The sequence below is a fragment of the Syngnathus typhle genome, linkage group LG22, assembly GCF_033458585.1.
Source record: "Syngnathus typhle isolate RoL2023-S1 ecotype Sweden linkage group LG22, RoL_Styp_1.0, whole genome shotgun sequence".
In the NCBI taxonomy this organism is placed as follows: Eukaryota; Metazoa; Chordata; class Actinopteri; order Syngnathiformes; family Syngnathidae; genus Syngnathus; species Syngnathus typhle.
This window is the reverse complement of record NC_083759.1, coordinates 1732924-1756824: the sequence shown is the minus strand read 5'-3', so window position 1 is coordinate 1756824 and position 23901 is coordinate 1732924. Positions and strand designations below refer to the sequence as shown.

The 23901-nt window shown below is 47.2% G+C and overlaps 2 protein-coding genes across 5 annotated transcripts in view; one reads left to right on the top strand and one right to left on the bottom strand.

The window, feature by feature from the left end:
* Positions 1-126: 126 nt before the first annotated feature.
* On the bottom strand, positions 127-1829 carry hsdl1 (hydroxysteroid dehydrogenase like 1). The gene is made up of 5 exons (XM_061270510.1): positions 1391-1829; positions 770-1215; positions 623-706; positions 409-546; positions 127-335 (listed from the first exon to the last, which is right to left on the bottom strand). Exons 1-5 carry the CDS (start codon positions 1608-1610, stop codon positions 270-272), a joined length of 954 nt encoding a protein of 317 aa, XP_061126494.1. The 5' UTR covers positions 1611-1829; the 3' UTR covers positions 127-269.
* Positions 1830-2112: 283 nt separating this feature from the next.
* Positions 2113-23901, top strand: part of tbc1d32 (TBC1 domain family, member 32) — a 37237-nt gene continuing 15448 nt past the window's right edge. Inside the window, exons 1-36 of one of the 4 annotated variants that reach the window (XR_009711387.1) lie at positions 2113-2203; positions 2514-2661; positions 2747-2911; positions 2980-3136; positions 3212-3283; positions 3349-3474; positions 3548-3626; positions 3743-3846; positions 3933-3994; positions 4065-4197; positions 4265-4324; positions 4647-4734; positions 4799-4936; positions 5377-5466; positions 5792-5934; positions 6007-6134; positions 6524-6731; positions 6810-6889; positions 7222-7360; positions 8240-8327; positions 8504-8622; positions 8688-8807; positions 9212-9300; positions 11009-11131; positions 12192-12300; positions 12670-12763; positions 12828-12932; positions 13543-13629; positions 15208-15277; positions 15572-15690; positions 16206-16345; positions 16422-16562; positions 17019-17207; positions 18000-18246; positions 21861-21947; positions 22202-22274. Coding sequence is in view for 2 of the 4 variants with exons in the window: in XM_061270457.1 (XP_061126441.1) it covers positions 2516-2661; positions 2747-2911; positions 2980-3136; positions 3212-3283; positions 3349-3474; positions 3548-3626; positions 3743-3846; positions 3933-3994; positions 4065-4197; positions 4265-4324; positions 4647-4734; positions 4799-4936; positions 5377-5466; positions 5792-5934; positions 6007-6134; positions 6524-6731; positions 6810-6889; positions 7222-7360; positions 8240-8327; positions 8504-8622; positions 8688-8807; positions 9212-9300; positions 11009-11131; positions 12192-12300; positions 12670-12763; positions 12828-12932; positions 13543-13629; positions 15208-15277; positions 15572-15690; positions 16206-16345; positions 16422-16562; positions 17019-17207; positions 18000-18119 (3831 nt within the window). In the remaining 2 variants the exon portion in view is untranslated. The other 3 variants (XM_061270457.1, XR_009711388.1, XM_061270458.1) reach the window with 3 other exon arrangements.

The window sequence follows — 23901 nt, the reverse complement described above, 5'->3', positions numbered from 1 at the left end:
TCTCTGTATATGTTTCTTCGCTGTGTGTTGTTCACTAGCAGCCATTTGAAAGTTTAACATAACAGTGACATCGCTGCCCCTTAACATGGTTTCCACTTCTGATAAAAGCAAACGTAAAAGAGGAACTTTTTTTAAGAATTTATTCAATTTGCTTGGTCAGCACAAACAATCCGAGGGGGTTGATGGCGCGGTCAACGCGTTGGTTCCAGCTAGTGGAAACTATTCTGGAGGATGAATAAAGTGATAATACGATTTGTGAGGAGACGCTCTTAACCGATGAACACCCGCCAGCCCGAAACCCAAAGACACTCCGGGATGCACCTCATCAGTCCGTACTGAGGAAAGAAAACACAATCAATGTTCAGATCGCAAACACGGCACCGATGTGTGACGATCTCGGGTCCCCACCAGCAGTGTGTGCGGCCAATAGCCGGTGGTCCGGTTGGACACGCCGAGGGTGGAGATGGCGTGGCGAACGTAAACCTGCGGCGTGGGCGTCAACCAGCCTTCAGTGAACGACGCCGGGCGCTGCTTACTGGAGGCCAACTGTCCGTTAAACACGCTTTTATTATATTTTCAAATTCATCACATGGTTTTAGAAATCTGGACACGTATGACAGACCCTAAATGGAAGCAGACTTTGAGCAAAGATCCCTCTTGCGCCATACTCAAGGTGGAGCGCTCGAGAGAAATGATCCATGTAGCCCTGGAAAGCAAATACTCGTGTTCATTTAGTATTCTATTATTTGTGCAAAACGTTTTTTCTCACGGTGACGGCGCTGAGCATCACTCTCCCAGGCATGGGCCTGCCGCAGGCGCCGGACGAGATGTTGATTATGGCCCCTCGGCCGCGCTCTAGCATGCCCGGCAGCACCAAGCTGGTCAGCAGTGTGGCGCCTACGACATTATTGGCTGTCACCTCCATCAGCCTCTGGTCGGATATTTCCACCAGCTCCCGAGGGGACGCGCACGACTCGTCCACGCAGTTGACAAGGAGACCCACATCTTTGCCCCTCACCGCTTCCTTGACCATCTTGCCGGCCGCCCCGTCCCAACCCAGGTCGGCAGGGACCAGGATGGTTTCCATGCCGTGGCTTTGGGAGAGATTTGCAGCAAAGTTGGTGATGCTGGAGCGGCTGTTGGTGATGAAGATGATGCTGACGCCGTGTCTTGCCAGCTCCTCAGCGTAGGCCTGCGCCACTGGTTCTGATGCGCCTGACGAAAGACATATGGATCAGTGGCTGACATCTTTGTTTACATTCGCCACGCCAGCTTCACCCTCGGCTTGTCATATGGTGTTCCAATTTTTTGGCCCCTGCTGTTCTACATGCATTATACCTGGCTATACCTACTTTCATTGCTATGTGGAATTGTCTTTGCTATTTCTTACCATACACGACAGCCCAGTCTCCATATCTTTCCCTCAGCTTCCTGCTGGGGATCATCCTGGGCAGGAAATGCACTCTGACCAGCACGTAGCAGTCCTTGAGCAGGATGACAGCCTTGCTGGCCGCGTACAGAGCGCCCACCACGGCGAGCATCTCCAGGTAACCTCTGCATGTCTGGGAAATTTCCCTGTAAAGCAAATTGAAGCTGTCCACTGCCGCCATGCTCCTCAAATGTAATTGCTGCAAACGCGAGTTAGATGATACACGCAACGTTGTATTTGTCCGACGAAATGTTAAATGAGTGCTAGGGCATGCTAATCAAATGTTGCTACATAGTATATAATTCGAACGTGTTTGAAAGTAAGTTGTAGAGCCGATTAATTCTGCAGGGATTTGCCTTAAATGCAACCCGGAAGAAGGAGCAAAACAATGAATCACGTGATGTTATGCCGGAAGCACGAGTGATGCATTCAAGGGCTTATGAGAGAAATGGTAAGTCGTAGTTTATTTTTCCCAAAGCGGTGTTCTCTGTCCTTATAACGACTTTTAAATATAAAAACGACAAGTACTTGATTCTTAATTACTTTTACTTTTATTTCTTTGTTTTCTTTCACCTATGTTTTTTCCACTTGAGATACATGAATGATACGCGCATCGTGTACCTTCGTCATGCTCGTGATGGTTTGAACGCAGCATGATGGTTGTTATGCTATCCCACAATACACCGCGGTTTGCTGGCTGTTTCCATAGAGACGCGGATGGCGGCTGGCTGACAACGTTAGCGACTTGAAGAGAATCTGTCAAAGGGGCGCAAGGTGCGTTTAGACTCGGCGGATTTTTAGCCTGACTTCCTCTTAATTTGTTGCCTCTTGAAGTTAATATTTATCTACTTAAGAAGCAGTGTTGTCAAATCCAGGCCCAGAGAGTAAAAACCAGTTTGGCTTTAGCTAGAGGTGGCAGGTAAACAAGTTCACTAGAGGTTTTAGTTACTTGTTTATCTGCTGACTGATTAGAAGAACCTGTGGCCAGAACTTAACTGTGGCAGGGTTTCTACTTTCTGGACCTGGATTTGCCACCTCTGCACAGGAGTAAGGAAAGTAGTTTGAGCAATCTCTTTTGCAACAGAGATGTCTTGCGATGATGAGGAGCAGCTGTCTGCTCTACTCAAGCAGTTTCTGAGAAGCATCGACGAGCAACTCAGTAACGCTCCTTCGCCTCAAAGCGCCGAGGACATTCTTCTTCACCTGGAGGAGACAGACAAGAACTTCCACAAGTGAGCTCAGAGCTATCTAGCGGTGGACTTCAACTCTGATAGTCAAGGGTTCACTTTAATCACCTCTGACTGTTGTCTTCCCCAGCTATGATTTTGTCAAAACCCTGCGTCAGCGCTTGGAGACTTCCCTGGGTTGCGTGGTGGACGAAGAGATCAGAAAGCTGCCCCGTGACGATGAACAACACGCTGTTGGCTCAGGTCACGACGTCCTCATCCACGCGGCTGCCGGCCGCAGCCGAGCGTCGCCGCAGTGAGTCCAACCCGGGCTGTACTCGCACGTGGCAGGAAACCGCTAACTTTGACACGTGTCATCACCAGGTACCAAAACATGACGCAGAGCTTGAGAGCCACCATGACTGCGGGCGTGGACGGCTTAGTCAGAAGATTTGACGAGGACCAGCTAAGGAAGGAGGAGGAGATGCAACACGGTCGCTACTCCGACGAATGCTCCGACAGCGGCGACTCCTTCAATCAGGTTCTTGCAAATAGACGCAGACTTGTTTGTGTTGTCAAATGTAAAGTCGATTTATGATTCCATCTATTTCCCCAGTGTTACACCTTCATTCAGCAGGAGCAGCTGCAGGCTTTGGCTGAGAAATTGGAGTCGGGTCAACCCAAAGAGGTGAAGGAGATGCACTCTATATTTCTTTTTGTATTTGAGTTATTTCATCTGTCCTTTTTGTTCAGGTCCGCAGGGAGGCCCTGCAGGTGCTTCGTTGCGCGCCGCCATCCGATGTGCTGAGCTGCGACGGCTGGGCCCGCCTACGCCGGAACCTGTGTGCCGCACTGAGCGAGCCCGACGCTGAGCTCAGCGTACGCCGCAGGCTACTGTTTTTTTTTTTTCCCAATAAACATTCATTATTAATCTGCCACCTTGTTGCTTCAGGATCACATTCTTCAGTTCTTCGCTAAGAGCTTCTCCTCGTCGCCCCTGAACGTCACCCGGGAGATTTACACCAGCCTCGGTAGGCTTGTGGTTTTTCATCCCACCCCAAAGTATCCTGCCGCTAATTGTGTAAAAACTGAAAGCGTAGCCGATGTCTGCAAGTTAATCATTTTTGTTTCAATGTCTTCCATTCAGCCAAGAGCACAGAGTACACTTTTTTGTCTCTCAAGTTGTGCTTTCCAAGCGGTGCGGCCAGCTTGGACATCAGCACACCCCAAATCGGCACTCTCCTCAAGCAGGTATGCTCATAATAGAAATCTGTCATCTTCAAATGTCATTTGGAGGCAAAATAAAAACAAAAGGTGGTCAAATACGTTTTACTCAGATGCGTCTGATGAACGACTTTCAAAAGGAGGTGACCGCTTTCTGGATCCGCCACCCGGAAAAGTGAGTGCTTCCCCACCGCTCTTTTTTTTTTTTATGGAGATCATCCGACATTCCTCTCGTTCTTCTTCAGGTACATGGAAGAAATCATCGAGAGCACCTTCTCCCTGCTGTCCCTCGGTGGTGACTCGACGGAAAAAGTCTTGGAGCCTTCTCACCTGCTGGCACTGCTGGACGTCCGTGCTACTTGGTTCACAAAATGGATGGTGCGTGTCGCCGCTCGACATTGCGTGCGTACGCTGCATTTGTAAGTGCTTCGTTTTGTTTCCTCAGCACGGCTCCTACAGCCGGACGGTGGTTCTCCGTCTCCTACAGAGCAAACACAAGTGTCTGGTGAGTGAATCGTCATTTTGATCTGCCATAGTATTATTGTGAAATTTGAACAAGTCAGCCGGCGTCATGGAACGCATCACTTTGGTAGTCCCACCGAGCGAGTTTGTCATCCGAAAAGCGATTCCTTAATCCTCCCGCTCGCCGCCGGCCTTTTAGAGGGGATTATTGCCGAGGCCTTCGCTTTAAATTAACTGTCAGTAAAATGGCGACTTAATCCCACTATGGAGTCGCACCGTAAAAAAAATATGAACAGAAAAACAAGTGACAGCTGGTGTTTATTAAGAGACATCCATTCTAATTTCTTGGGATGACATCTTGTCAGATGGAAGCCGCTGTGCAGCAGTGCGTCCTTTACCAGGAATGCTGCCAGCGTTCTACACACTTTCACCCTGAGGAGCGGCAGAGCTCAGGTGAGTGCAAAAAATTTGTGATTAGTGTGGGCGACACTGATGTCGTCTCTTCATCGCGTCGCAGGTTCAGACGTGGGCGGCGTCTATAGCGGCAAGGAGCTGCAGTACGCCGTGGTCGTTCATTCACTGTGCGTCTTGGGCAAAATCCTCCTCCACGCCAACGGGAGGAAGCTCTTTCCCATCAAAGTGGCTGCGCGGGAAGGTGAACGCTTCACAACGAAAATTCCGCACCTCGTTTACATAATCGGTAATAAACATAACGTGATTGCCGACGACTCATTGTCTGCACTCGTGGCTTTATTGAGGCTGTTAAGGTTGCCTAACCGTATCGAGGCGGGGACTTGAGATTGATTATTTTTTATTGATTCCAGAGAGGGTGGAGACTGTTGACAGAATTTTTCACCTCTGACTCATCTGATAATATTCACAATTATTGATTAAAAATATTGCCCGATTAGCAATCCGTTGCGTCAGATCATTTAAAAATGCACCGTCTGCTCCAATCCACCCGCTGTAAAAAAATGCGTGTACGAAACGGACTCATGGTTGTGTAACGGGTCGACTTCATTTGACTCATTCAGGCAAAGTACAACGTAATTAATCATACTGAACATTTCTGACATGATGGTTTCCTCTTTACAGATCCAGTCAGTGTGACAGACTTGGTGGTGGTTCTCATAAACATCATGCTCCAACATCCGCAGCCGTTTTGCAACGACAGCCAACACGCAGGTGGCCACATACACACACACACACACACGCCTTTAGGTTGAAATGGCAAAGTCAGATTATTGCAAGCAATCAGCCAGTAAGGGAACACCGAGGTCCTTCCCAACATTCCTCAGCACTATCTTTTATCTGGTAGCCTTGTCCTTAGGCCTTCTCTGCTGTCGTATTCTTAGGTGATGTTTATATTGTGACATGGGATGGTAAAGTAACAACGCGGCGGGCCGGAATAGGCAAACACGATGTAAATGCAATAAAAAAATAATGAAAATAAAAAATAGTTTTTTTTAAAAATTAGATTAGAATAGGAATAATTGTTTCTAATTGTCAGATGCGCTGTGCCCGAGCGGCCTGGTGATGGCGACGCTGACCGCCATGTGTGAGAGGACCGAGTGCGCTGACCGGTGTCTCCACCAGACGCCGGTCATTCAGACTCTCATGGCACCCGTCATCCAGGCGCTCAATGGAGGCCAGGTCTGTTAGCATACCTCTTGTTAGCATTTGAGTCATACTACAATGGCAATTCTTTGTGTTTATTCTTTGCAGAGCAAATTCAAGTGTCCCGCAGCCACCCTGCCTCAGGTGGCGGACGTCCTGGCACGGATGGTTAACACAGACCGAGGGTTAGCTCTTTTCTTGTATGACAAGAATCTGCTTGTGGGCCACAGTGAGAGGTGAGTCCTCAATGCAACTGTTTTTCATTATAGCACTTGTTTGTTAAAGTACACCGATTTTCCACTTTTCCCCAAAAAGGTTTTCCACTCATAACGTCATCATACGAACATTTTGGCAGTTCGGTCAGTGATCCTAAAACTCCTCATCGAGACCGTTCACTTGATATCTTACTCGACCTTTTTCTGTGCTTTTCCATTTTTTAGCTTTTGACGAGTAGTCTAATGACCTCGGATCATCCTGCTTGTTGAAACGCTTGCTCTCGGGAGTGATTTCCATCCTCTTTGTCAGCCTCATGAATTTTACACGAGTAGATATCGCGTGATGCAGCAGAACGCCATTAATAAAACAGCAAATGGACTCTGAAATCATTTCCCGGTTCCACTCGCAGAAGCACGACCGCTCACGCGCTGCTTCGCTTCACCCTGACGCTGCTGGAACGGGAGCTCTCAGCGTCGGGCCAGGACGAGGCCCACTCGCTTCGTGCTCTGTGCGGGGCCTTCGTCTTTCTGTGCGGGCGGATGTGCAACTCTTGCGAGGGCCTGCAGGTCCTGCGAGCGTACGGCCTGCACAAAGCAGCCGCCGCCGCCTGGAGAAAGGTCCGACCGACACTTATGTCGTAAAATCATCAGGACACTGACAATATAATCCGCCCTTGCTCGTATTTTGATTTCCAGAGCAGTTCCTTGTCTGAAAGGATTCCGAGCCCAGTGCCTGGAAAGAACCCTGCAACATCCACGCAGGCATTGCAGCACATGTAAGAAAGCACGTACGACATCCCCCGACAGTGTTGCTCTTAAATTCCGCTTGATCATCTTTTATATTGGCAGACTTAGTTTTTTAATACAGCTCATTAATTGCATTTGCTAGACTTAATATTTTGACAGATGAGCTTCCGCTGACATTTAAAGGCAATCTTGTTGATGATTTATGCTCGCTCGATGGTAATAAAATCACCTTACACATCTGCGCTCACATTGTAACAGGTGCACTGTGCCATTGCTTGACAAGCGTGGCGCTTTATTGCATGTATACATTTGCTCCACTGGACTCGGGCTCTGCTAGTATATATTTTTTCCATCCATACAGGCTGATGTGGGAGGAGACATTGCTGGAGAGCCTGCTAAACTTTGCGGCCACCCCCAAGGGCGTGCTGCTGCTTCAGCAGAGCGGCGCCATGCAGGAGTGCGTCTCCTACATGTTCTCTCGCTTTAGCAAAAAATTGCAGGTAAACGTCAAGACGTCAGCAATACGTGGGGATTTATTTTGCAATAAGTAAAAATGTATTCCAGACATGTAGACATGGCTAAAAATATCATGAAGTAAATGAGTGAGCCAGATAAGGTTCCTGAATCAAATGTCATTATTACCGTATTTTCCGGCCTATAAGGCGCACCGGACTATAAGGCGCACCTTCAATGAATGGCCCATTTTAAAACTTTATCCTTATATAAGGCGCACCGGACTATAAGGCGCACCATTAATGCATCATGTAAGATTTCTAATCATTCTCCATTTTATCTTTTTTATTTCAACTTCAGATGGAACAAATTACTTTATAATCATAAAATAATAATCCATAGTCTTTTTGAGTCATGATTCATAGTCTTCAGCGGGCCACTTATGATTGATTTCATGACACAATACTTCGGGCCAGTTTGAATTGAGGAATTTGGTCCATATATAAGGCGCACCGGACTATAAGGCGCACTGTTGGTTTTTGAGAAAATTTTAGGTTTTTAGGTGCGCCTTATAGGGCGGAAAATACGGTAATATTATTTTTCTGTGCTAGTGTCCTCTTCAGTATTCACGGTTTGTCACCGGCTATGCTAATGCGGATCACACCTTTCGCGCATCGCCTCACCCCCCGCACCCACCGCTTGCACTTAATTTAGCGCCATTGTTTACTCACGCTTGTAATTGCTTCCCGTGTTTGCTTTGCACTTTAATTAAGGAGCGTGATTATTTTTAACTAATGAAGGCCACACTTGAAAACCAGCATATAATTGGATTTCAAAAACGCTCCACTGACAAATTTTCTCTCAGGTATGTTTTCAAACACGTTTCATTTGCTGATTTCTCACTATTTTTTCTTTCTTTCTTTCAGGTGAGCCGTTGTGAGAAGTTTGGTTATGGTGTCATAGTAACCCAGTTGGCGGCCACGGCGGCGGGCGCGATGGCTCTGCAGCGCTCAGGTACACAACTACACACTGCAGCTGGTTGGCATCAAGGTTGTTGTTCCACTTAAATCCTGTAGGTGGCACTCATACAAATACTAAAGATTACAAAAAATAGACAGCACCGACTTAATTCTTGATTTGGACTCGGGTGCTGGAGTCCAAATAACACATTGGTGTTTGTCGTGTGCCAGGCTTTGTGCGGGCCCTGGTTCTAGATCTGTGGTCGGCGTTGGAGTGCAGCAGCGAGGATCCCAGGGCTGTCCGACCCAAACCCACGCCCATGGAACCCATCGACAGGAGCTGCCTCAAGGTACTAACAACCACTGCGGCTAGAAATGGTCTTTGCGATTTGGGTGGCTTTGTGTGTATTTGCAGTCCTTCCTGTCGCTGGTCAACTTGCTGTCGTCCTCTCAGTCCGTGTGGCAGCTGCTTTCTGGGCAACCTTTGGCCAACAAGAGTGGATACACACTGAGGGAAGTGCCAAGCTCGGTGCCTGTGAGTGAGCCAACACAAACACACGTGTGCTACTTTGGCGCCATCTTGTGGCATTTGTTTGGCATGGAACTATGTTAAAGTGATTTGCGGTACTTTACTCTGACAGAAGTATTGCCGCTAAATATTGCAGTTTAGCTCTGTTTAACATTGAAGTAGTACCACTTCTTTTTATCTTAATTGGGCAATGCCTTTTAATTGAATCCTCTTTCTATTCCCCCCCCCCACACACACATATATCCAGTCATTAAAGTTGCCTACAATTCCTCTTTCATCCATTTGAGGGCATGTTTGCTCCTTTGACGACGACTGGAATTGCAAGCTTGGCTTTTGTCTTCAACACACAGAGCTTCCACCTTAAATGGAGTAAGCGTGTGATGTTCACAGCCTCCCACTCTGCTCCACAGGACTTGATTGACAGGCTGATTGCTGTGAATTCCGCCGCCAAGATCCGTTCCCTTTTCCTCTACGAGCAGTCGCACACGTTCGGCCTGAGGTGAGAGCCCAAGCATCGCAGTCGCCGGAACAACAAAAACAAGAGCAGCCCGTGGCAGTTAACATTCCACCTTTTCCCAAAGTCCCGCCAGATTCTCCGATGTCTCACGTCACTTTTAATCGTTGGACTTTTTCAAGCGCATTTTGTCTGCTGTCTTTTTAATATGCCAGCGTTGTGTTGAAACATCCCATAAAAGTAAACCTCTCGACGAAGATGAAGAGCCCAAATGCCTTCTCCGTTTGCTGCCATGGCAACCGGCGCTCGCCCGGGCCTGCATCGATTGCTACGCCCTCCCCGCTGGTGATGGATTAATGCACGGGAGTGTGCGTGTGCACTGGCGCGGAACGTAAATTCTGTCCGTTTTTTATTTATTTTTTGTGCAATGCATGCATCAGCACTGCACATATTTGTAGAGAAGATAAAAAGCAGACCTAAAAGAAAAAGTATTACATGCTCCTCTTTGGACACTCGCAATGCAACTTTAAAAAATGATCCCGTCCCTTGTGCACAGCCTTAAAAAAAAAAAAAAAAGCGCCACACTATTCCAAATGTACACAGTATATGATTTGGAAAGTGTTGGCTGACACGGCGAGATGTCCAGCAGACTTATGAGTGAGGAGAACACGTCGGGGGTAAAGCTTATCGGACAAAGCGCTAACAGCTTTGCTTCTCCGAGCGTCGTTTTTAAACGGGGGAGCGAGGTCGCGGAGCTTGACAAGCTGGCAGCCTTTCACTTGGCCGCTGTCACGGCGACTGAGACTGCTTGTCAGTCACATGTCCGTACTGCACTTGGGCAAATTTTAACAACAGCCTCCTGTGCGCTTACAGGACACTTGATTAGGTACCGAAGCTGCTCAGATCCAACGGTGGTGTGTTATTGAAATTCCGTCTTTGCATTATAAATGAAATGTCAGCTGGTGGCAGTAAAGCGCCATTACGTCTATTCGTCAACTGCCAGTAGACGCCACAAAAGGAAAGACAATACATCAGGGACAGTCGTCTTTTGATTTTGCAGGTTACGTAGCGAGCAAATGTTCTGGGCTGGGTAGCAAACAGTACTCGCGGGTCAGCTGAAGGACTTGGTCCTCCTTCGAATTTAGATGTGATCCCTTGTATTTTTAGTGTTGAGGTTTGTAAAGTACAAAGCTCGAGCGCCGTCGTTATTCCACAGCTCGTGGAGAGTCTCAACAGAATGTTTAAGCTGGGCATCATTACCAGCATTTGAAAATGAACCATGAAGGCTTCTCGCGGGGATTCCCCCACTTCCAGTCAACCTCCCCTTTTTTTTTTTTTTTTATACAAAGCTCGCTAGTGAAGCTGCCGGAGAAAATTGGCTTCGCTAATCCGCTTCTCGTAGACATTCACGACTCTCCGGAAATCGACTGGGATTGTCGGCGTGAATGGTAGCCGGTCTGACACTTGAGAACACTTAGAGTGACTTTGTGCTGCTGCTTTAAGTGAGCCAACATTTTCTTTAATATCCTTTTAGGACTTCTAGCATATCATACTACAGTAGTGCCTTAAGATGCAATATTAATTTTACCGTTAATTCGTTACTCAAGTCAGCTTTCCTCATCAAAATGAATGCAACTAACACGAATCCGTTCCAGCCTTCCCAAAATCCCACCCCGATTATTATTTTTAAAACTGCGGAGGATAAAGAATATATTCATGTGTGAATATTATTTGATCGTCTGTATTTTTGAAGATTACTGAGTGCGCTGTGCTCGAGTCTGGACTCCTTTCTGCTTCTCGAGAGCCAGTACAATATGTGCAACGTGTTGCTGCAAGGCCAGAGGGACAACGTGATGGAGCAGGACGGCGGCAACAGGTAGGAACTAACCCACCGTGCTTATTCAACGCAGTCACAGTAGTTGACGTCTACTTTTACGTTTTTACTCCCGACTGTGAATATTTTCTTTGCGGCTACACAAGCCCTCTTGTGTGTTTATGTATAAGGTTAAAGTGGGAGAGGGTTGTGGCTAACCGCCGGAGCACTTTGAGCGCAAATGCCAAAAGCTCAGCAGGCTCGCCGCTCGCCTGCTTGGAGGCTTTGTGAAACATTTGGAGGCTGCCAAGTTTGACAATTTGATGTGGGCGAGCGTTCCCGCTCCCCCGCTCACCTTCAGGGGGCTTTGCTAATGCGGCACTAAAGGTCTCCGTGTTACACAAGACACCGACTGAGTCGTCACGACAGGTGTGCGTAGACGGGCGAGAGCACCGGGAAACGTCCGAGATGGCCGCTTGGAACGGTTGAAACACGAGCAGGGCCAGGCGGGAGAAATTATTTGCCTGCCTCGTCGCAGATCCGATGAAATAAAGCCGACAGGAAATCAGAACGTCCCGAGACCATCAGAACGTTCCGAGACCATCTGTCACGCGCGTGTGAATGACCTCAAAAGCACGATTCGGCTCGTTCATTTCTCCGCATCATCATCATCTTCTCTCCCACCGAAGCCAATTGTGGCTGCCACAATAACATCCTGCGAGGAGCGTTTCATTTGAATGAACTTCTTTGAGCGACTCTCCGTTGTGAGCAGAACGCCTCGTCTCCTCCTCATTGCCAATTTTCGAGTCCAAATTGCTCCGGAGCTTTGGAACCAAAGCAGTTAGCATTCACTCTTAAAAGGCGCTCATATCGGAGAATTCACAAATCCGACGAGAGGCGTTAACGGCGAGCTTCCCTGGCGTCGCGCTAATGTACTGCGCTGACTCTCGTTTATGGTTTTCATTCTCTGTTTCTGTAATTGGACTTTTCACTAGGCACCTTTTTAAAAAACAAAAAAAATCTCGGAATGGCCTTTAAAAGCACCAGAGAATTGATTAAAAATCATTCATGGAATCTTTTTATGTGAGACCAGACCAAGCCTCACAAAAGCTGTCCTCCTCAGGAGCTTCATCTTGGACAACATATCGGTGGAGCGGAACCACGTGCTGGTTCGCGTCGCCCTCGTCGGAGGCCCATCCGAGCGGAGACTCCCCCCGCGGGCATTGCGGCAGGTCAGCCTCACCAGCCCAAAAGGAAAATGTACTCGCTTGCGTCGGGTATTAACGTCCTCTTTTTACCCCAGAGAACGCTTCATTGCGTGTTAGAGACTGGCAGCCAGCCTGGCACGGTTGGGGATTGCTTATCAATTATTCAGGTGTCGTTTCAGAGAACAGAAAATGGGGTTTCATTTTAAGCGGCGGTCACAGAGAGGATGTGACACGCTCCCAACAGGAAGGAGGCCGTTTAGGGCTCTCGGCTTGATTCAAATTGCACCGCTCTTCTGTTTACGCCTCCTGTTGGAAAATTAGCCGTGATAAGTTTTTGGAATAAATGCAACAGTATCAGCTGTTTTGAAAAGTGCTTTGGTCTCTCCCATGCAGGGAGATGCTCCGTATCCCTGGCCCATGTTTTCATCATTCCCTCCGCCCACCTGCTACACTTTAGACCCACCGAGAAGCCAACAGAACCCGCTGGGTGAGATTCCCTTCCATGTGTTTGGAGCGGGTGCAGGAGCCAACTGTGCCCTTTCATTGAATAGAACCCGAGATGATGGACTTCCTGACGTCAACTCAAGACGGCTGGATGGAGACGTGCCGCCGGCTCTACCGCAAAGTCGTGACGGCCGGCCACTTGAGCGCCACAGGTAAGATGATGATGACTTGATGATGAAATGCCAACGACGTGGTTCTGTGCACATAGCGGGAGCTTTCAAGAATTTTCAAATGTCACGCTCGCTCCCGTTAACTGCGGCCGTGACTCAGCGGCACAAAAAAAGCAAGTCGCGGCCAAAGTGGGTGTCGCCATGGCACCAAGTGTGCACTAAGCTCGCCCGCTCCTCCTCGTTTTACGGCGACCGTTTATTAAGGCGGGCTGACGATTTATACCCGGCGTTTCCCACCTCTGCTCTTATTTGGGCCGCCATTAACCGGCGGCTGGCGTGTCGTTGCCTTTTAACAACCCTTCATTGCAGCAAAATTGTAGCACTTAACAATAATGACAAATCAATTAAGCCCCTTTCCACCGTCAGTTTATCCCACGCTCGTTTGTTTGTTGCCACCGTGTCACGATTAGCACTTAGCAATAACACGTGTAAATGACGCGCGGAGTATTTTGGGGGACTGGCAAATTTGCAAATGTATAGGTGACGTTTTGCCAAATAATACATTTCGACCATATTTAAAATGAGCTCCTGTCTCTTACATCGTGGTCTCATTGGTGTGTGTATGCTTGCTCGTGTTTGTTTTCATTCACAGTGCTGGCTGACCTTCTGGAGAAGGTTGTGTTCCATCTGTCCAAATGTTCCACGGAGCGCTTCTTCTCCCCGCCCGAGTACAACAAAGGTCAGTGAGTGTGACGCCGGCCGGCCGGCCGCTTCTTCTCCTTCTTCTTGACAAGTCGGACGTGAGAACGGTGGCTAAAGGGCAGCGGCAAAGCCAGGCACGTCTTTTGTTCCCCAGATGCTCTTTCGCTGCTGATGCTGTCGCGTGATGACAACGTACGTGGCTTTCGGGTAAAAAGAGAACTCGTAGCTGAGAGGTGGAGCGGAAAGTACACTGGCACCGGAGGAGAAATGCAAACACACTGACTGTAATTGAAAATGCACATTTACAAAACTAGCACTCAAAACGAGCAAAATCTTTTTCTTGCCTTGGAATTTTTTTAAACCAGTGTGGGCTGTCAGCAGCTTACTGTTTACTAGCCGGCGGTAAAACAACCTACCGATGATGATGATGATGATGCAGCGCTAATTAGTGGATCTCCCAGCTCAAACCTGCGCGCCTACATTCCCAACGGCATCTATGCGCTAATTACGCATTTTTCAAGTCATCCCCACAATTTTCACAAATTAAATTCACAATATCAAGCACCTGAGGACATCTTTTCACAGCGGCTCAAATGGGTCTTCCTTGGACACTTCATTAGGTACGCCTGCACTGTCTAATGCCAGCTGCTTCGACAATTGGGCTTTTAAGATGATTAAATCGCAATTGAAATGTGAGTAAATATGGAATATTAACTGTCCACATAAATATAAAGTCAAAACATCAATAAATAATGCAGTCCATTTTAATTGCGAACCTCAGGAAGTCGCCGTCCCAGGAAATAATAAACGAGCGCATCCGCCGCTGTGTGACCTATCGGAATATTGACACCTTTGCTAATTGATGAACTCGTATGCCACCCATCTAATCAAGGGACGACGACGACGTGACGTTATTAACAACCCTCTACTATTCTTATCACGAAAAAATGATCAAAAGACATTTTTAACTCGGTTCGCTGCATCCTTGCATATTATATAAGAAGCAAAACATGGGCCAAATAACTGCTCCTATCTTTGATGTATAAGCTTTGGACACTTGTGCTTAAGGCGCACGCTTAAAAATACACACTCGGGTCTTTTTCTTATAATTCTTATAATCAATCTTTGCAAATAACAGCTTAGGCGCGTCGGAAACGAACGGGCTGTTTGTGTGTGTGTGTGTGTGTGTCTTGGCTATAAGCCCAGTGCCTCAGCCCTTCTCGAGTGCTCTCATTGTGTGCCGAGAGCAGACTCATTTGGCGAGCATTAACCTCTGTCACGTCAGCCCTCCTCGCCGTCCGTGTGCTCGAAGGCGGACAGTTCTCTTTGAAAATGGGCCGGCAAACCAGAGCAGCTTTTATGCGGGCATCTTAATAGCACGCGTTTCCTGAAATCCTGGTTTGGCATGCCAAGCTCCACCAGCACCTGCTAGGAGTACTCCTAGTGTTAGTATATAAATTTAAGGGGTTCAAGGATTGACCCTTGAGGGACTCCACATGTCCTGGACATTCAATCAGATTCAAAGTTTCCATCTGTAATCCCTAAAGGACCTGATGTGTTTTTGTGAGCAATGCCAGTCGTAATTGCCACTTGTGCTTTTGTAATTGTCGCGCAGAGCTGGAGATGAGCGCGGACACGGTGGCGCTGTCTCCTGTGGAAATGCTCGGCATGGACGTCTGCCTTAGGTACATCGGCGCTTTTATTTTTGATTCATAAGTCATATCGACTTATTTTCTGTGTACTTTTCCAGCTCTGCCATTTTCAATTTTATATGGGGAAAAAAGATCTTAAATGTCAGCGACATTTGATGTTAATGATGTTTTAATAATGAGACCATCGCCAAAATGAAGGGAATAAAATGAAACCCCCTTTATTGAAGTTCCTCCACTTGATTAATCCACAGCCCAATTAAAACACAGATTCATAATTTATTCCGTATGAATCTTATATTTATTTGTATTAATTTTTTTTTCTTCCAGATACGGCCTTGCCCTCAAACTGCTCAGCCAAGAAGAGGCGGCGGGCCACCTGATGCTCCTCATGAAGCACATCAAGAACTTCCTTTCCCGGCGAAGGGTTCCAATGTCCTCTCCACTGCGTATCCTTGTTGTGGTTTAGTGTTTCAAAACAAGTTTTTGAAATTCAGGTTTAAATTTTAACATAGCCTTTTAAATGAAAGATTGGAGACGTTAAAAGCACAATTTGTACCAAGTGGCGTTGATTTTCCCAACGAAGCCGAAGGAAAGAGGCCATCCTATTTTCTTTTTGATTCCCTTTGATGCGCTTGCATTCGAGATGAAAAATGTCGCTTTCGACGGGGCCGTGCTTCATTTGGAATTCTCTGGCAAGTTGACAGCGCATTGTGGATTGATGAGGCAGTCAGTCACCGTCAAAGTGATGTTTAGCTGTTTGTTATTTGCCGCTCGGCTGCCCGCCGGCATTCTCGCCAAACAAATCATCACTTTTGTCCTGTTTATTATATTACTTGGCAGTCAGAAATGATCAGAAGGGGGAAAAAAAAAAAAAAACAGCCCCAGATTGACTTTCACACAGTGATGTTGCAATTTGCAATTCAAGACAATTTGGGAAAAGATACATCCTTGAGTCAGGAAGAATATCCCGGCCACGATTGGTTGACGTCGACGGTATTCCTGATGCTGTCTGGAGACTGGGGGCGCTCTCTGAGGGTGTTGCGCAATCTTTCCTCTCTGCTCACTTCTGCCGTCATTTGGCCAGCCAGCGTACACATGTCGGTGAGTCCTCGTTTTCAGAAAAAACAGAGCTAATATTTACCGCCCAAAAATGTACATTTGGACGCCGTGGCCGCAGGTGGACCTTCCGCCGCGAGTGGCCGAGTCGGGAATGGCGCCGCTATATTGGTGCTCGGCTCACTACGTGGAGATGCTGCTGAAGGAGCAACTTCCGCTGGTGCACGCCGCCTTCAGGATGTCGGCTTTCACTCCTTCACAGGTCACGCTCCTTTTTATGTGTCCTCACGTCCTGACAATTTAGCACCTCAGACTCCCAGAGCCGGGCGACTTAACATTCAGCTCGGCTCCCCTCTCTTCAAGAACCCACCTCGGCGCCTCTCAGCCTTCAACTCGACGGCGCTTTTCAAACGCCCCCACGCACCTGAGGAGGCGTGCGTGTGTGAGGAAAAGATTTGTAGCCGTTAGACATGCAAAATTGGAATTAGGGGAGAGCCAAGAAACCCATCAAGGTTTATAACGGAATTTCGGTTTCAAGCCCGGGTTAGGTTTGAGTGAGTGGACGAGATGTTGGCTGAATACAAATAAACAGCAAGCCGGCCGGCCAAGCCTCCTTCCTTGCTTCTTCGCAAATGTTTCCGAGTCAGCACAATCTCAAATTACACTCCAGATGTGTTTACTTGTGTACGCTAAACAAAGCTACAATCTTGACACACAGATATGCATCCACTGGTTGACTCAGTGCTTCTGGAACTTTCTGGATTGGCCTGAGATCTGTCACTACGTGTGTATATGCGTACTGATGGGAGCCGACTACCAGGTGTACGCCTGCATGGCCGTCCTCAAGCATCTGCAGCCGCTTCTGCTTCAGCAGACGCAAGCTCGCAACATGCAGGTTTTCCTCAAGGTGAGCCGCCAGGACCGAAAACCCGTTTCCGTTTTGGACCTGATTTTAATTTCGGTCTAGTCACCGTCATCCGCTGCTCACTTCCTGTGAATAAGAGAGCAGTTAGCCAGCCGGGCTTTATCACGGGACGCTCGCCTAATGAGCGCCAGCATCAGATACGGCTGTCGAGATAGACCAAAGCCTGCGTGAAGAGTTGGACCATTAACTTTTAGATATTGCGAGTTTCTCTCTGCAAGCCTCGTCATTTATGTCGGTGGGAACAATGTGAGGGGTGGATTTTTTACATTAACACACACACACTTATTGGCACTAGGCCTGTTTCACAAGGAGTAATATCTATATTTCATCCAAATTAAAAATTTGATGAGGCAGACGATGTGTTGGAGCTGTCGTACGTCTGCGAGGAGAAAGTTAACCGCTCAACTGACCACTGCGGGGCATCCATACTGAGCTGTGGGATGCACACGCGCCGCCGTGAGAAGTACGTGTACAGCTTTGGGGAAGTGTGTACACAGCTGTGCGGTGTGTGCTCCCGAGCTGCGGGACGTACGTGTACCAGTGTGGGAACTCCGATGTGGGGAAGTATGTACATGCAGCGGTGACACAAAAATCATAGCAGTGAGTGGAGCATTTCCGTGGTAATAAAAAGTCCACACACCCCTGTTGAAATGCAAGCTAAATCCTTTTCAAATCGTGGGATTTTTCAAGGTGTGTTAGAACCTAGAGTGTTAACAGTTACCATGTTAAATTGTAATCAAAACAATCAATATTTTGTTTACTTTGTCTTGGCAGGAGGAACCCATCCAGGGCTTCAGGTTCTGTGACTACCTCGATTTCATGGAGCTCCTTGAAAGACGCTACCGGAACTTTGTGCTTGGCGACATGAAAAGCATCCGCAACTCAGACCTGTAAATGCGGAATGCATAATGCTAACGCGTGTAGCATTTAGCTCAACATGTCTGCTGTACCTACAAGCCCCTGCCATCTCTTGCGGAGACGGCATTCTTTAACCTTCGCATCATTTCCAAGAACCCTAAAGGTAGTGTTGTACTTTTTGAATGTCACCCTTGCATTCGCGTCACATTAATCCCGGCCCACGTAAGACATGACAGCCGCTCGTAATGAAAAATGCATGAGGGCGCTTGCATCACGCCAGTAAAGCCTCATCAGTAAGCATGCCGTCCCCTCAGCCAGATGATGTCTCTCATGCCCAAAACAGCCAGGCAGGAATCCCAAATGAGCTGGCCGCGTCGCAGCACTACTTCTACCGTGATGAATGATCGCAGGGAGGGAAAAAATCGGTCTCGTACTATAATTGTTTTTAGCATGTATTGTATTAAGTCTGCAACAGCAGGGGCCCCAAAGTTGAACCCTGTGGAACACCACACGACAAATTACATCTCCATCAGACCATTGTGGTGATAAAACAAAAAAGCCTGAGGCAACAGTGTTGTCACTCAGCATTGAAATTGTCAATTCAAAGTCTCAAAATTAAGCAAAGATGTTTTTATTTGTTCATTCGCATTTGTTTTGTTGCTGAACAATTTGCTGCGAATAAGATGCACCCGCTGTGGTTTATTTGAACACTAATATATGCATGCTGGAACCCTCTCCAAGAAAAACAAAACCTGCCAGCAGTGACAAATAGTTTTGCGCATTAGTCCGGACAATACTGAGAGGGCTGTAATCATCTGTTGTTGAAAAATCAAACTGGAGAATGAAATGACATTTCGAATAATCCTTTTAAAAGACGACACTCATTAGATGTTTAGGGAAAAAAAAGCCAGAGAGGACCACCCACATTCTCAAGGCGTCACTCAGCATCGCAGTGAGTGTCAACGTTCAAACACTTCCCGAGGTCTCCTCCAGGTTCATCCGCTGACGTTTTCGAGCAGGCTGCGGAAGGCGAGCCAGGTGACATCCGACCCCTCCCCTATTTTTTTTTTCACACTTTCCCGACACTTTTTGTCACCAGCTGACGCACAGCGGGGGGACGGATAACCTTTGTGAGACGAGGAACGCTATTATGAGGGCAGACAGTCTTGTGTGTGTCACTGACATGGCTGACAGTGTGACTGGGTGCACTTTATAAAGTGAGCCAGTCGCACCGAGTCCATCCCATGTTGCAAAGCCGTTTGATATTCCGAAGACCGCACACACAATTTAGCATCTTAAGTCCACAAATGGCATTTTATAGCATTAGCATTCCAAAGACCACAGACAACATTTTAGCATTAGCATGTCAACTTCATCGTCAGTTTATTTTTATTTTGATGTTAGCATTCAAGAGTCCACAGGATTGTGCAAATACTATTTTTCTGCATTAGCATTCTAGATGCTGGTGTTTTTTTTTAGCATTCTGAATCGAATCGACGTTGAAATTGAAACAGTTGACTTCATGAAATGTTGACATGCATATGCTAGCACACACTTATTAGTCAGAAACAGCTGTTTGCCATGGACACATTTGTTTTACTATTACCAACACATGTTCACCATCAACAATTGTATGCTTCTGGTCTTTAAAAATCTTTATTTGATCACAGTGACAGTTATTTATACCACCGGCTTGCGCTGCTTTTTTAGTTTGACATAGAGCGACGCGTTAATCCCTATTAGTGTCCAAAAGCTCGTTAGCAGCGGCGGGTGGGCCTCTTCGACCTCGATAAAGTTTACACTTTAGTGATGATGGCGCTTAATGGCGTGATTTTGTTTTATTAAGCGTTGTGCTGTTGTTGTTAATGACGACCCATTTCAAGGCAACCGCGGCCCAGTAATTCTTGCTAATTAGCGTGACGAGGCGGCCGTGAGGTTTTGGTGTGAAGTCGGAGAAGCTCTTCTCTTTAAACCTTTTTGTATCCTGCACACGCTTGCAATGGAAAGAAACAACAGAGCGCTTGCTACTTGCACTTGTGTGGAGATAACGTTGTGTAACAGTTGTGTACTTTTAGTTTGAATTGTGTAAGGTTATCAGTTGTATGTCTCTGGTCAACACTTTACAGGATCATTGTGTCTGCTGCTCTGTACAGTTAAGGAATAAATGACCAACACAAATCATCAGTGACAGGCGTCATTGACTTGTTTATCTTCTTTTTTTTTATTCGGGTTGCTTCTCCACTTATCTGTTTTGGAAAATCTATTGTTCTCCATCCTCTCTTCCCGCTAGAGATCCTTTTTTCTCCCCCCCCCCCCCCCCCCCCCTCCTTCAGCCTCATCTCCATTCGACATGCAGGCGGAACACCTCTGGGCTTTTGGGACTCCTCCATTAGCATTTCCATTTGCCGCGGTCAATATTTCCCACCGTGGAGCTTATTGTTCTGCTGCGCGTGGAAATGGGATGACGTTGGAGTTGGCTGATGAAAATCGTGCGGGAAAAGGTCAGGATGTCGTTAATAAAGATGCCGGGGAATTTGCATCCACGCTCGGATGGGATTCATCAACTATGACAGAAGTTATCCACCTGCTCTCCCCATCAAATAACATCTTCCAGCCTTCTTGTATCGAGACAATTGTGTGTTCTCTGACACGTTCTTCCCGACTCAAGCAGCATTTGTATTCGGATTTGTGAGGCCTGAGTCCAAATCTCCCCGTAAGCCTGTTAAAATCCTTGTTCGGCTGTCAACAAAGACTGCAGATCTTCATTTTGATGAAAGAATATCGTCACTCTTTCCTTTTAGGAAAAGGTTAGCTAAACATAATCGAGCATGCGTGTCATTGTTAGATTTACCCCCCAAAAAAACAAATTGATATGAGCTCTTGTGGTCTGACCATGTGTGACCTTTGTCCGCTATGAACCTGCTCGCCGGAGAAGCCGGTTCAGGTGGCGGGTCGCTGCGATCCATATCGTCTTTGTGCTGGCCTTTTTTAATCTCAGCCGACAGACGCTCTTGCGGCAGGAAGATGTCGCGGGAGGCGCGAGTGCCTGAGGCCGATAAGATATGGAGTGGGTGGCGGCCGTATCTGGCGTGTCACTTGTTCCACTTTGGGAAAAGGTCAGCGTCAAACCAAGCGTAGTTATCTGAGCAGCAACTTAACTTCAAGACCAGAACAACTTGTAGCCAGGCAACAAGTAGCTCGACCACAATTTTCCACTTGAACAGGTTAGGTCCCCAAATAAAATTCATCTTCATCAACAACTGCCGCGCCGAGGTGTTCCACAGGGCTCAATGATTTCATCCGGCTCAGTGGCAGGACCGGCTCAGTGGCATAGTGGTAGAGTGTCCGCCCTGAGACCGGAAGGTTGTGGGTTCAAACCCTGGCCGGGTCATACCAAAGACTATAAAAATGGGACCCATTGCCTCCCTGCTTGGCACTCAGCATTAAGGGTTGGAATTGGGGGGTTAGATCACCAACTGATTCCCGAGCGCGGCACCGCTGCTGCTCACTGCTCCCCTCTCCCTCAGGGGATGGATTAAAATCACACGGGGATGGGTTAAATGCAGAGGACAAATTTCACCACACCCAGGTGTGTGTGTGACGATCATTGGGACTTTAATCTTTAATCTTAATCTTTAATCTAATATCAAAATCTGTATTTGCTCATAAAAAGGCTCGACTAGTCTCTCATGTAAATGCAGCATTTTTTTTTCCCCCCCGACATCCCCACATTTATTTTTTGTTGGTTTTCATTTTTGACTTTTTTCACACATGCAGGTGGGACCAAAGCAGCAAGAAGGAAAATGTCAGGACATTGTCAGCCTTTGCTTGTCATAGAATGTCAGCACTCTGGAGAACACACACGTACGTACGTACATAGACACACGCACGCACACACACACACGCCACAAACATCCGAGTGACAAGCGGGATTGATGTTGCCCTTCGGGAACGGTCTTGAGTGAAGCGTCTCCTGGTCTCTTTATAAGGTCACGTTGGAATGTCACTGATTGACTGCTGCACAAAATGGACACTCACTCGTGTGTGTCACCGATACGAATTCAATTCGTTCCGTGACCACCAACTCAAACCACTGAAATGATGCAATTTATTCACAGATGCTACGGCTGACATTCAGACACTCCTGAACCTCCCTGTTGCTAACCAAAACAGCAGCGCACAGCGAATCAAGTAAGTCACGTGAAACGGGTTGTATGCACGGACTTTAATCATATTTCTGGTGGGTTCTTGACGTACGGCCGCTCTGCAATGTTGTCTTTGAGACCTGATTCATATTTTATATTTCATACATATGTTTCTTGTCAAATTGGGGTCTACTGAGGTGAATTACTGCAATATTTAAAAAGTACTTAGCTGGAGCTTCTGCGGGAACCAGCGTCATTTTTTTTTTTTTTATATATTTGTATTATAATTATTAGTGTCAGGGCCCTTCGAATTATTCATGGGTGCAATAAAAAAAAAAGTCAGCGACTTTTACTTTGCGGAAGAGAAGAAATAGGAGCTTTGATGTAGTTCAAGAGCAGTAACGCGAATCGGAAAACATCAACATCAGACAATATGTAAACCTGCGCAACCCGAGACGCTTTGGTAAGAAAACGTTGTTCCGGTTGATCCAAATACATTTTTCATGGCGAGTCATCATCAAAAGGCAAATCTAAAATCTTGAATTAGCGTTACGCAAATCTTCCTTGTCGGAGACGGCGAGGTTCTTGCGTCGCATATTTCCCCCCGTTGCATCCTCGGAACCCGTCGGGGTTGGGCGGCGTGTGTGAGAAAACCATCAAAAACTAGGGCTCCCCCCCCCCCTCCTCTTGAAAGAGCGAAGAAGGAGAATCTCCCAAGAAGATGTGTCTTGATCTGTCGTACAAGAAAAGGTTGGAGTCCCCCCAGGCCGGATGCGTCGCCCCCGGCGATTGGAGGGTGGATGAGTGGGCGTCATCCTCTGGCTTTGAGGAGGAAGATGACAAGCAAAGAAGAAGGAAGAGAGAACAAACTCATCAAAGACGGCGACGCGAGAAGTCGACTTTGGCGGACATTCCAGTGGCAAGCAAATGTCGCCAGTGTTGACCAGTGTTTTCGTCATGCTCAAGCAGCCTTTCTTACTATAAGTCCCCCCCAATGGTGCATCCTTATTCAAGTCGGCACCAAACATCTGTTCGACTTGGACACCCGCTGGAAAGAAAAGTGTCAAAAATGGCGGAAAATTGACAGCCAAGTGGAAAAAAGGCCATGACACAGAGGAGCAGTGCGGGAAAATCATCCATTATGAAGACACAGAGCGGCAGGGAAGTCAGAATGGAGGGTTCCACTCATCAGGATTTCTCACTCATCTGCTGCTCCGAGAAAATGTCATGCTGGCTCAAAGGAGTTCAGAATGGAAACAAAGATGGGATGGGAGGAAGATGAAGAATAATACCAAATGATAATCGGAATCGCCCGATCTCTCGGCGCACTCCCGCTCGGTTGGAAAAGATTTTGTTTACTGGTCAAAATATTTCTCAAAGGAGAACAATCGGTGCTTTCAATGTGGCGTCTTTTCCCAAGTTTCCTTTTGACTTGCTTTCATGCCAAATTTTCCTTGCGTGCAAAAGTGAAGTTTGAATAGAGCCACGTTCAAAGGCTCCCGCTTTTTATTCTCGGCGGACGATCCAGTGGCTGCTGCTAATTAGCCGCGATAATGACAATACCCAAAAAATGATAATACAAATCGAGCGTATCTTCAAAATGAATCCGCTGTCGTATTTCGGCTGTCCGCTTCGGGTTCCTTTCCAATATTCTCGGGCGTTCTCGATTGGGG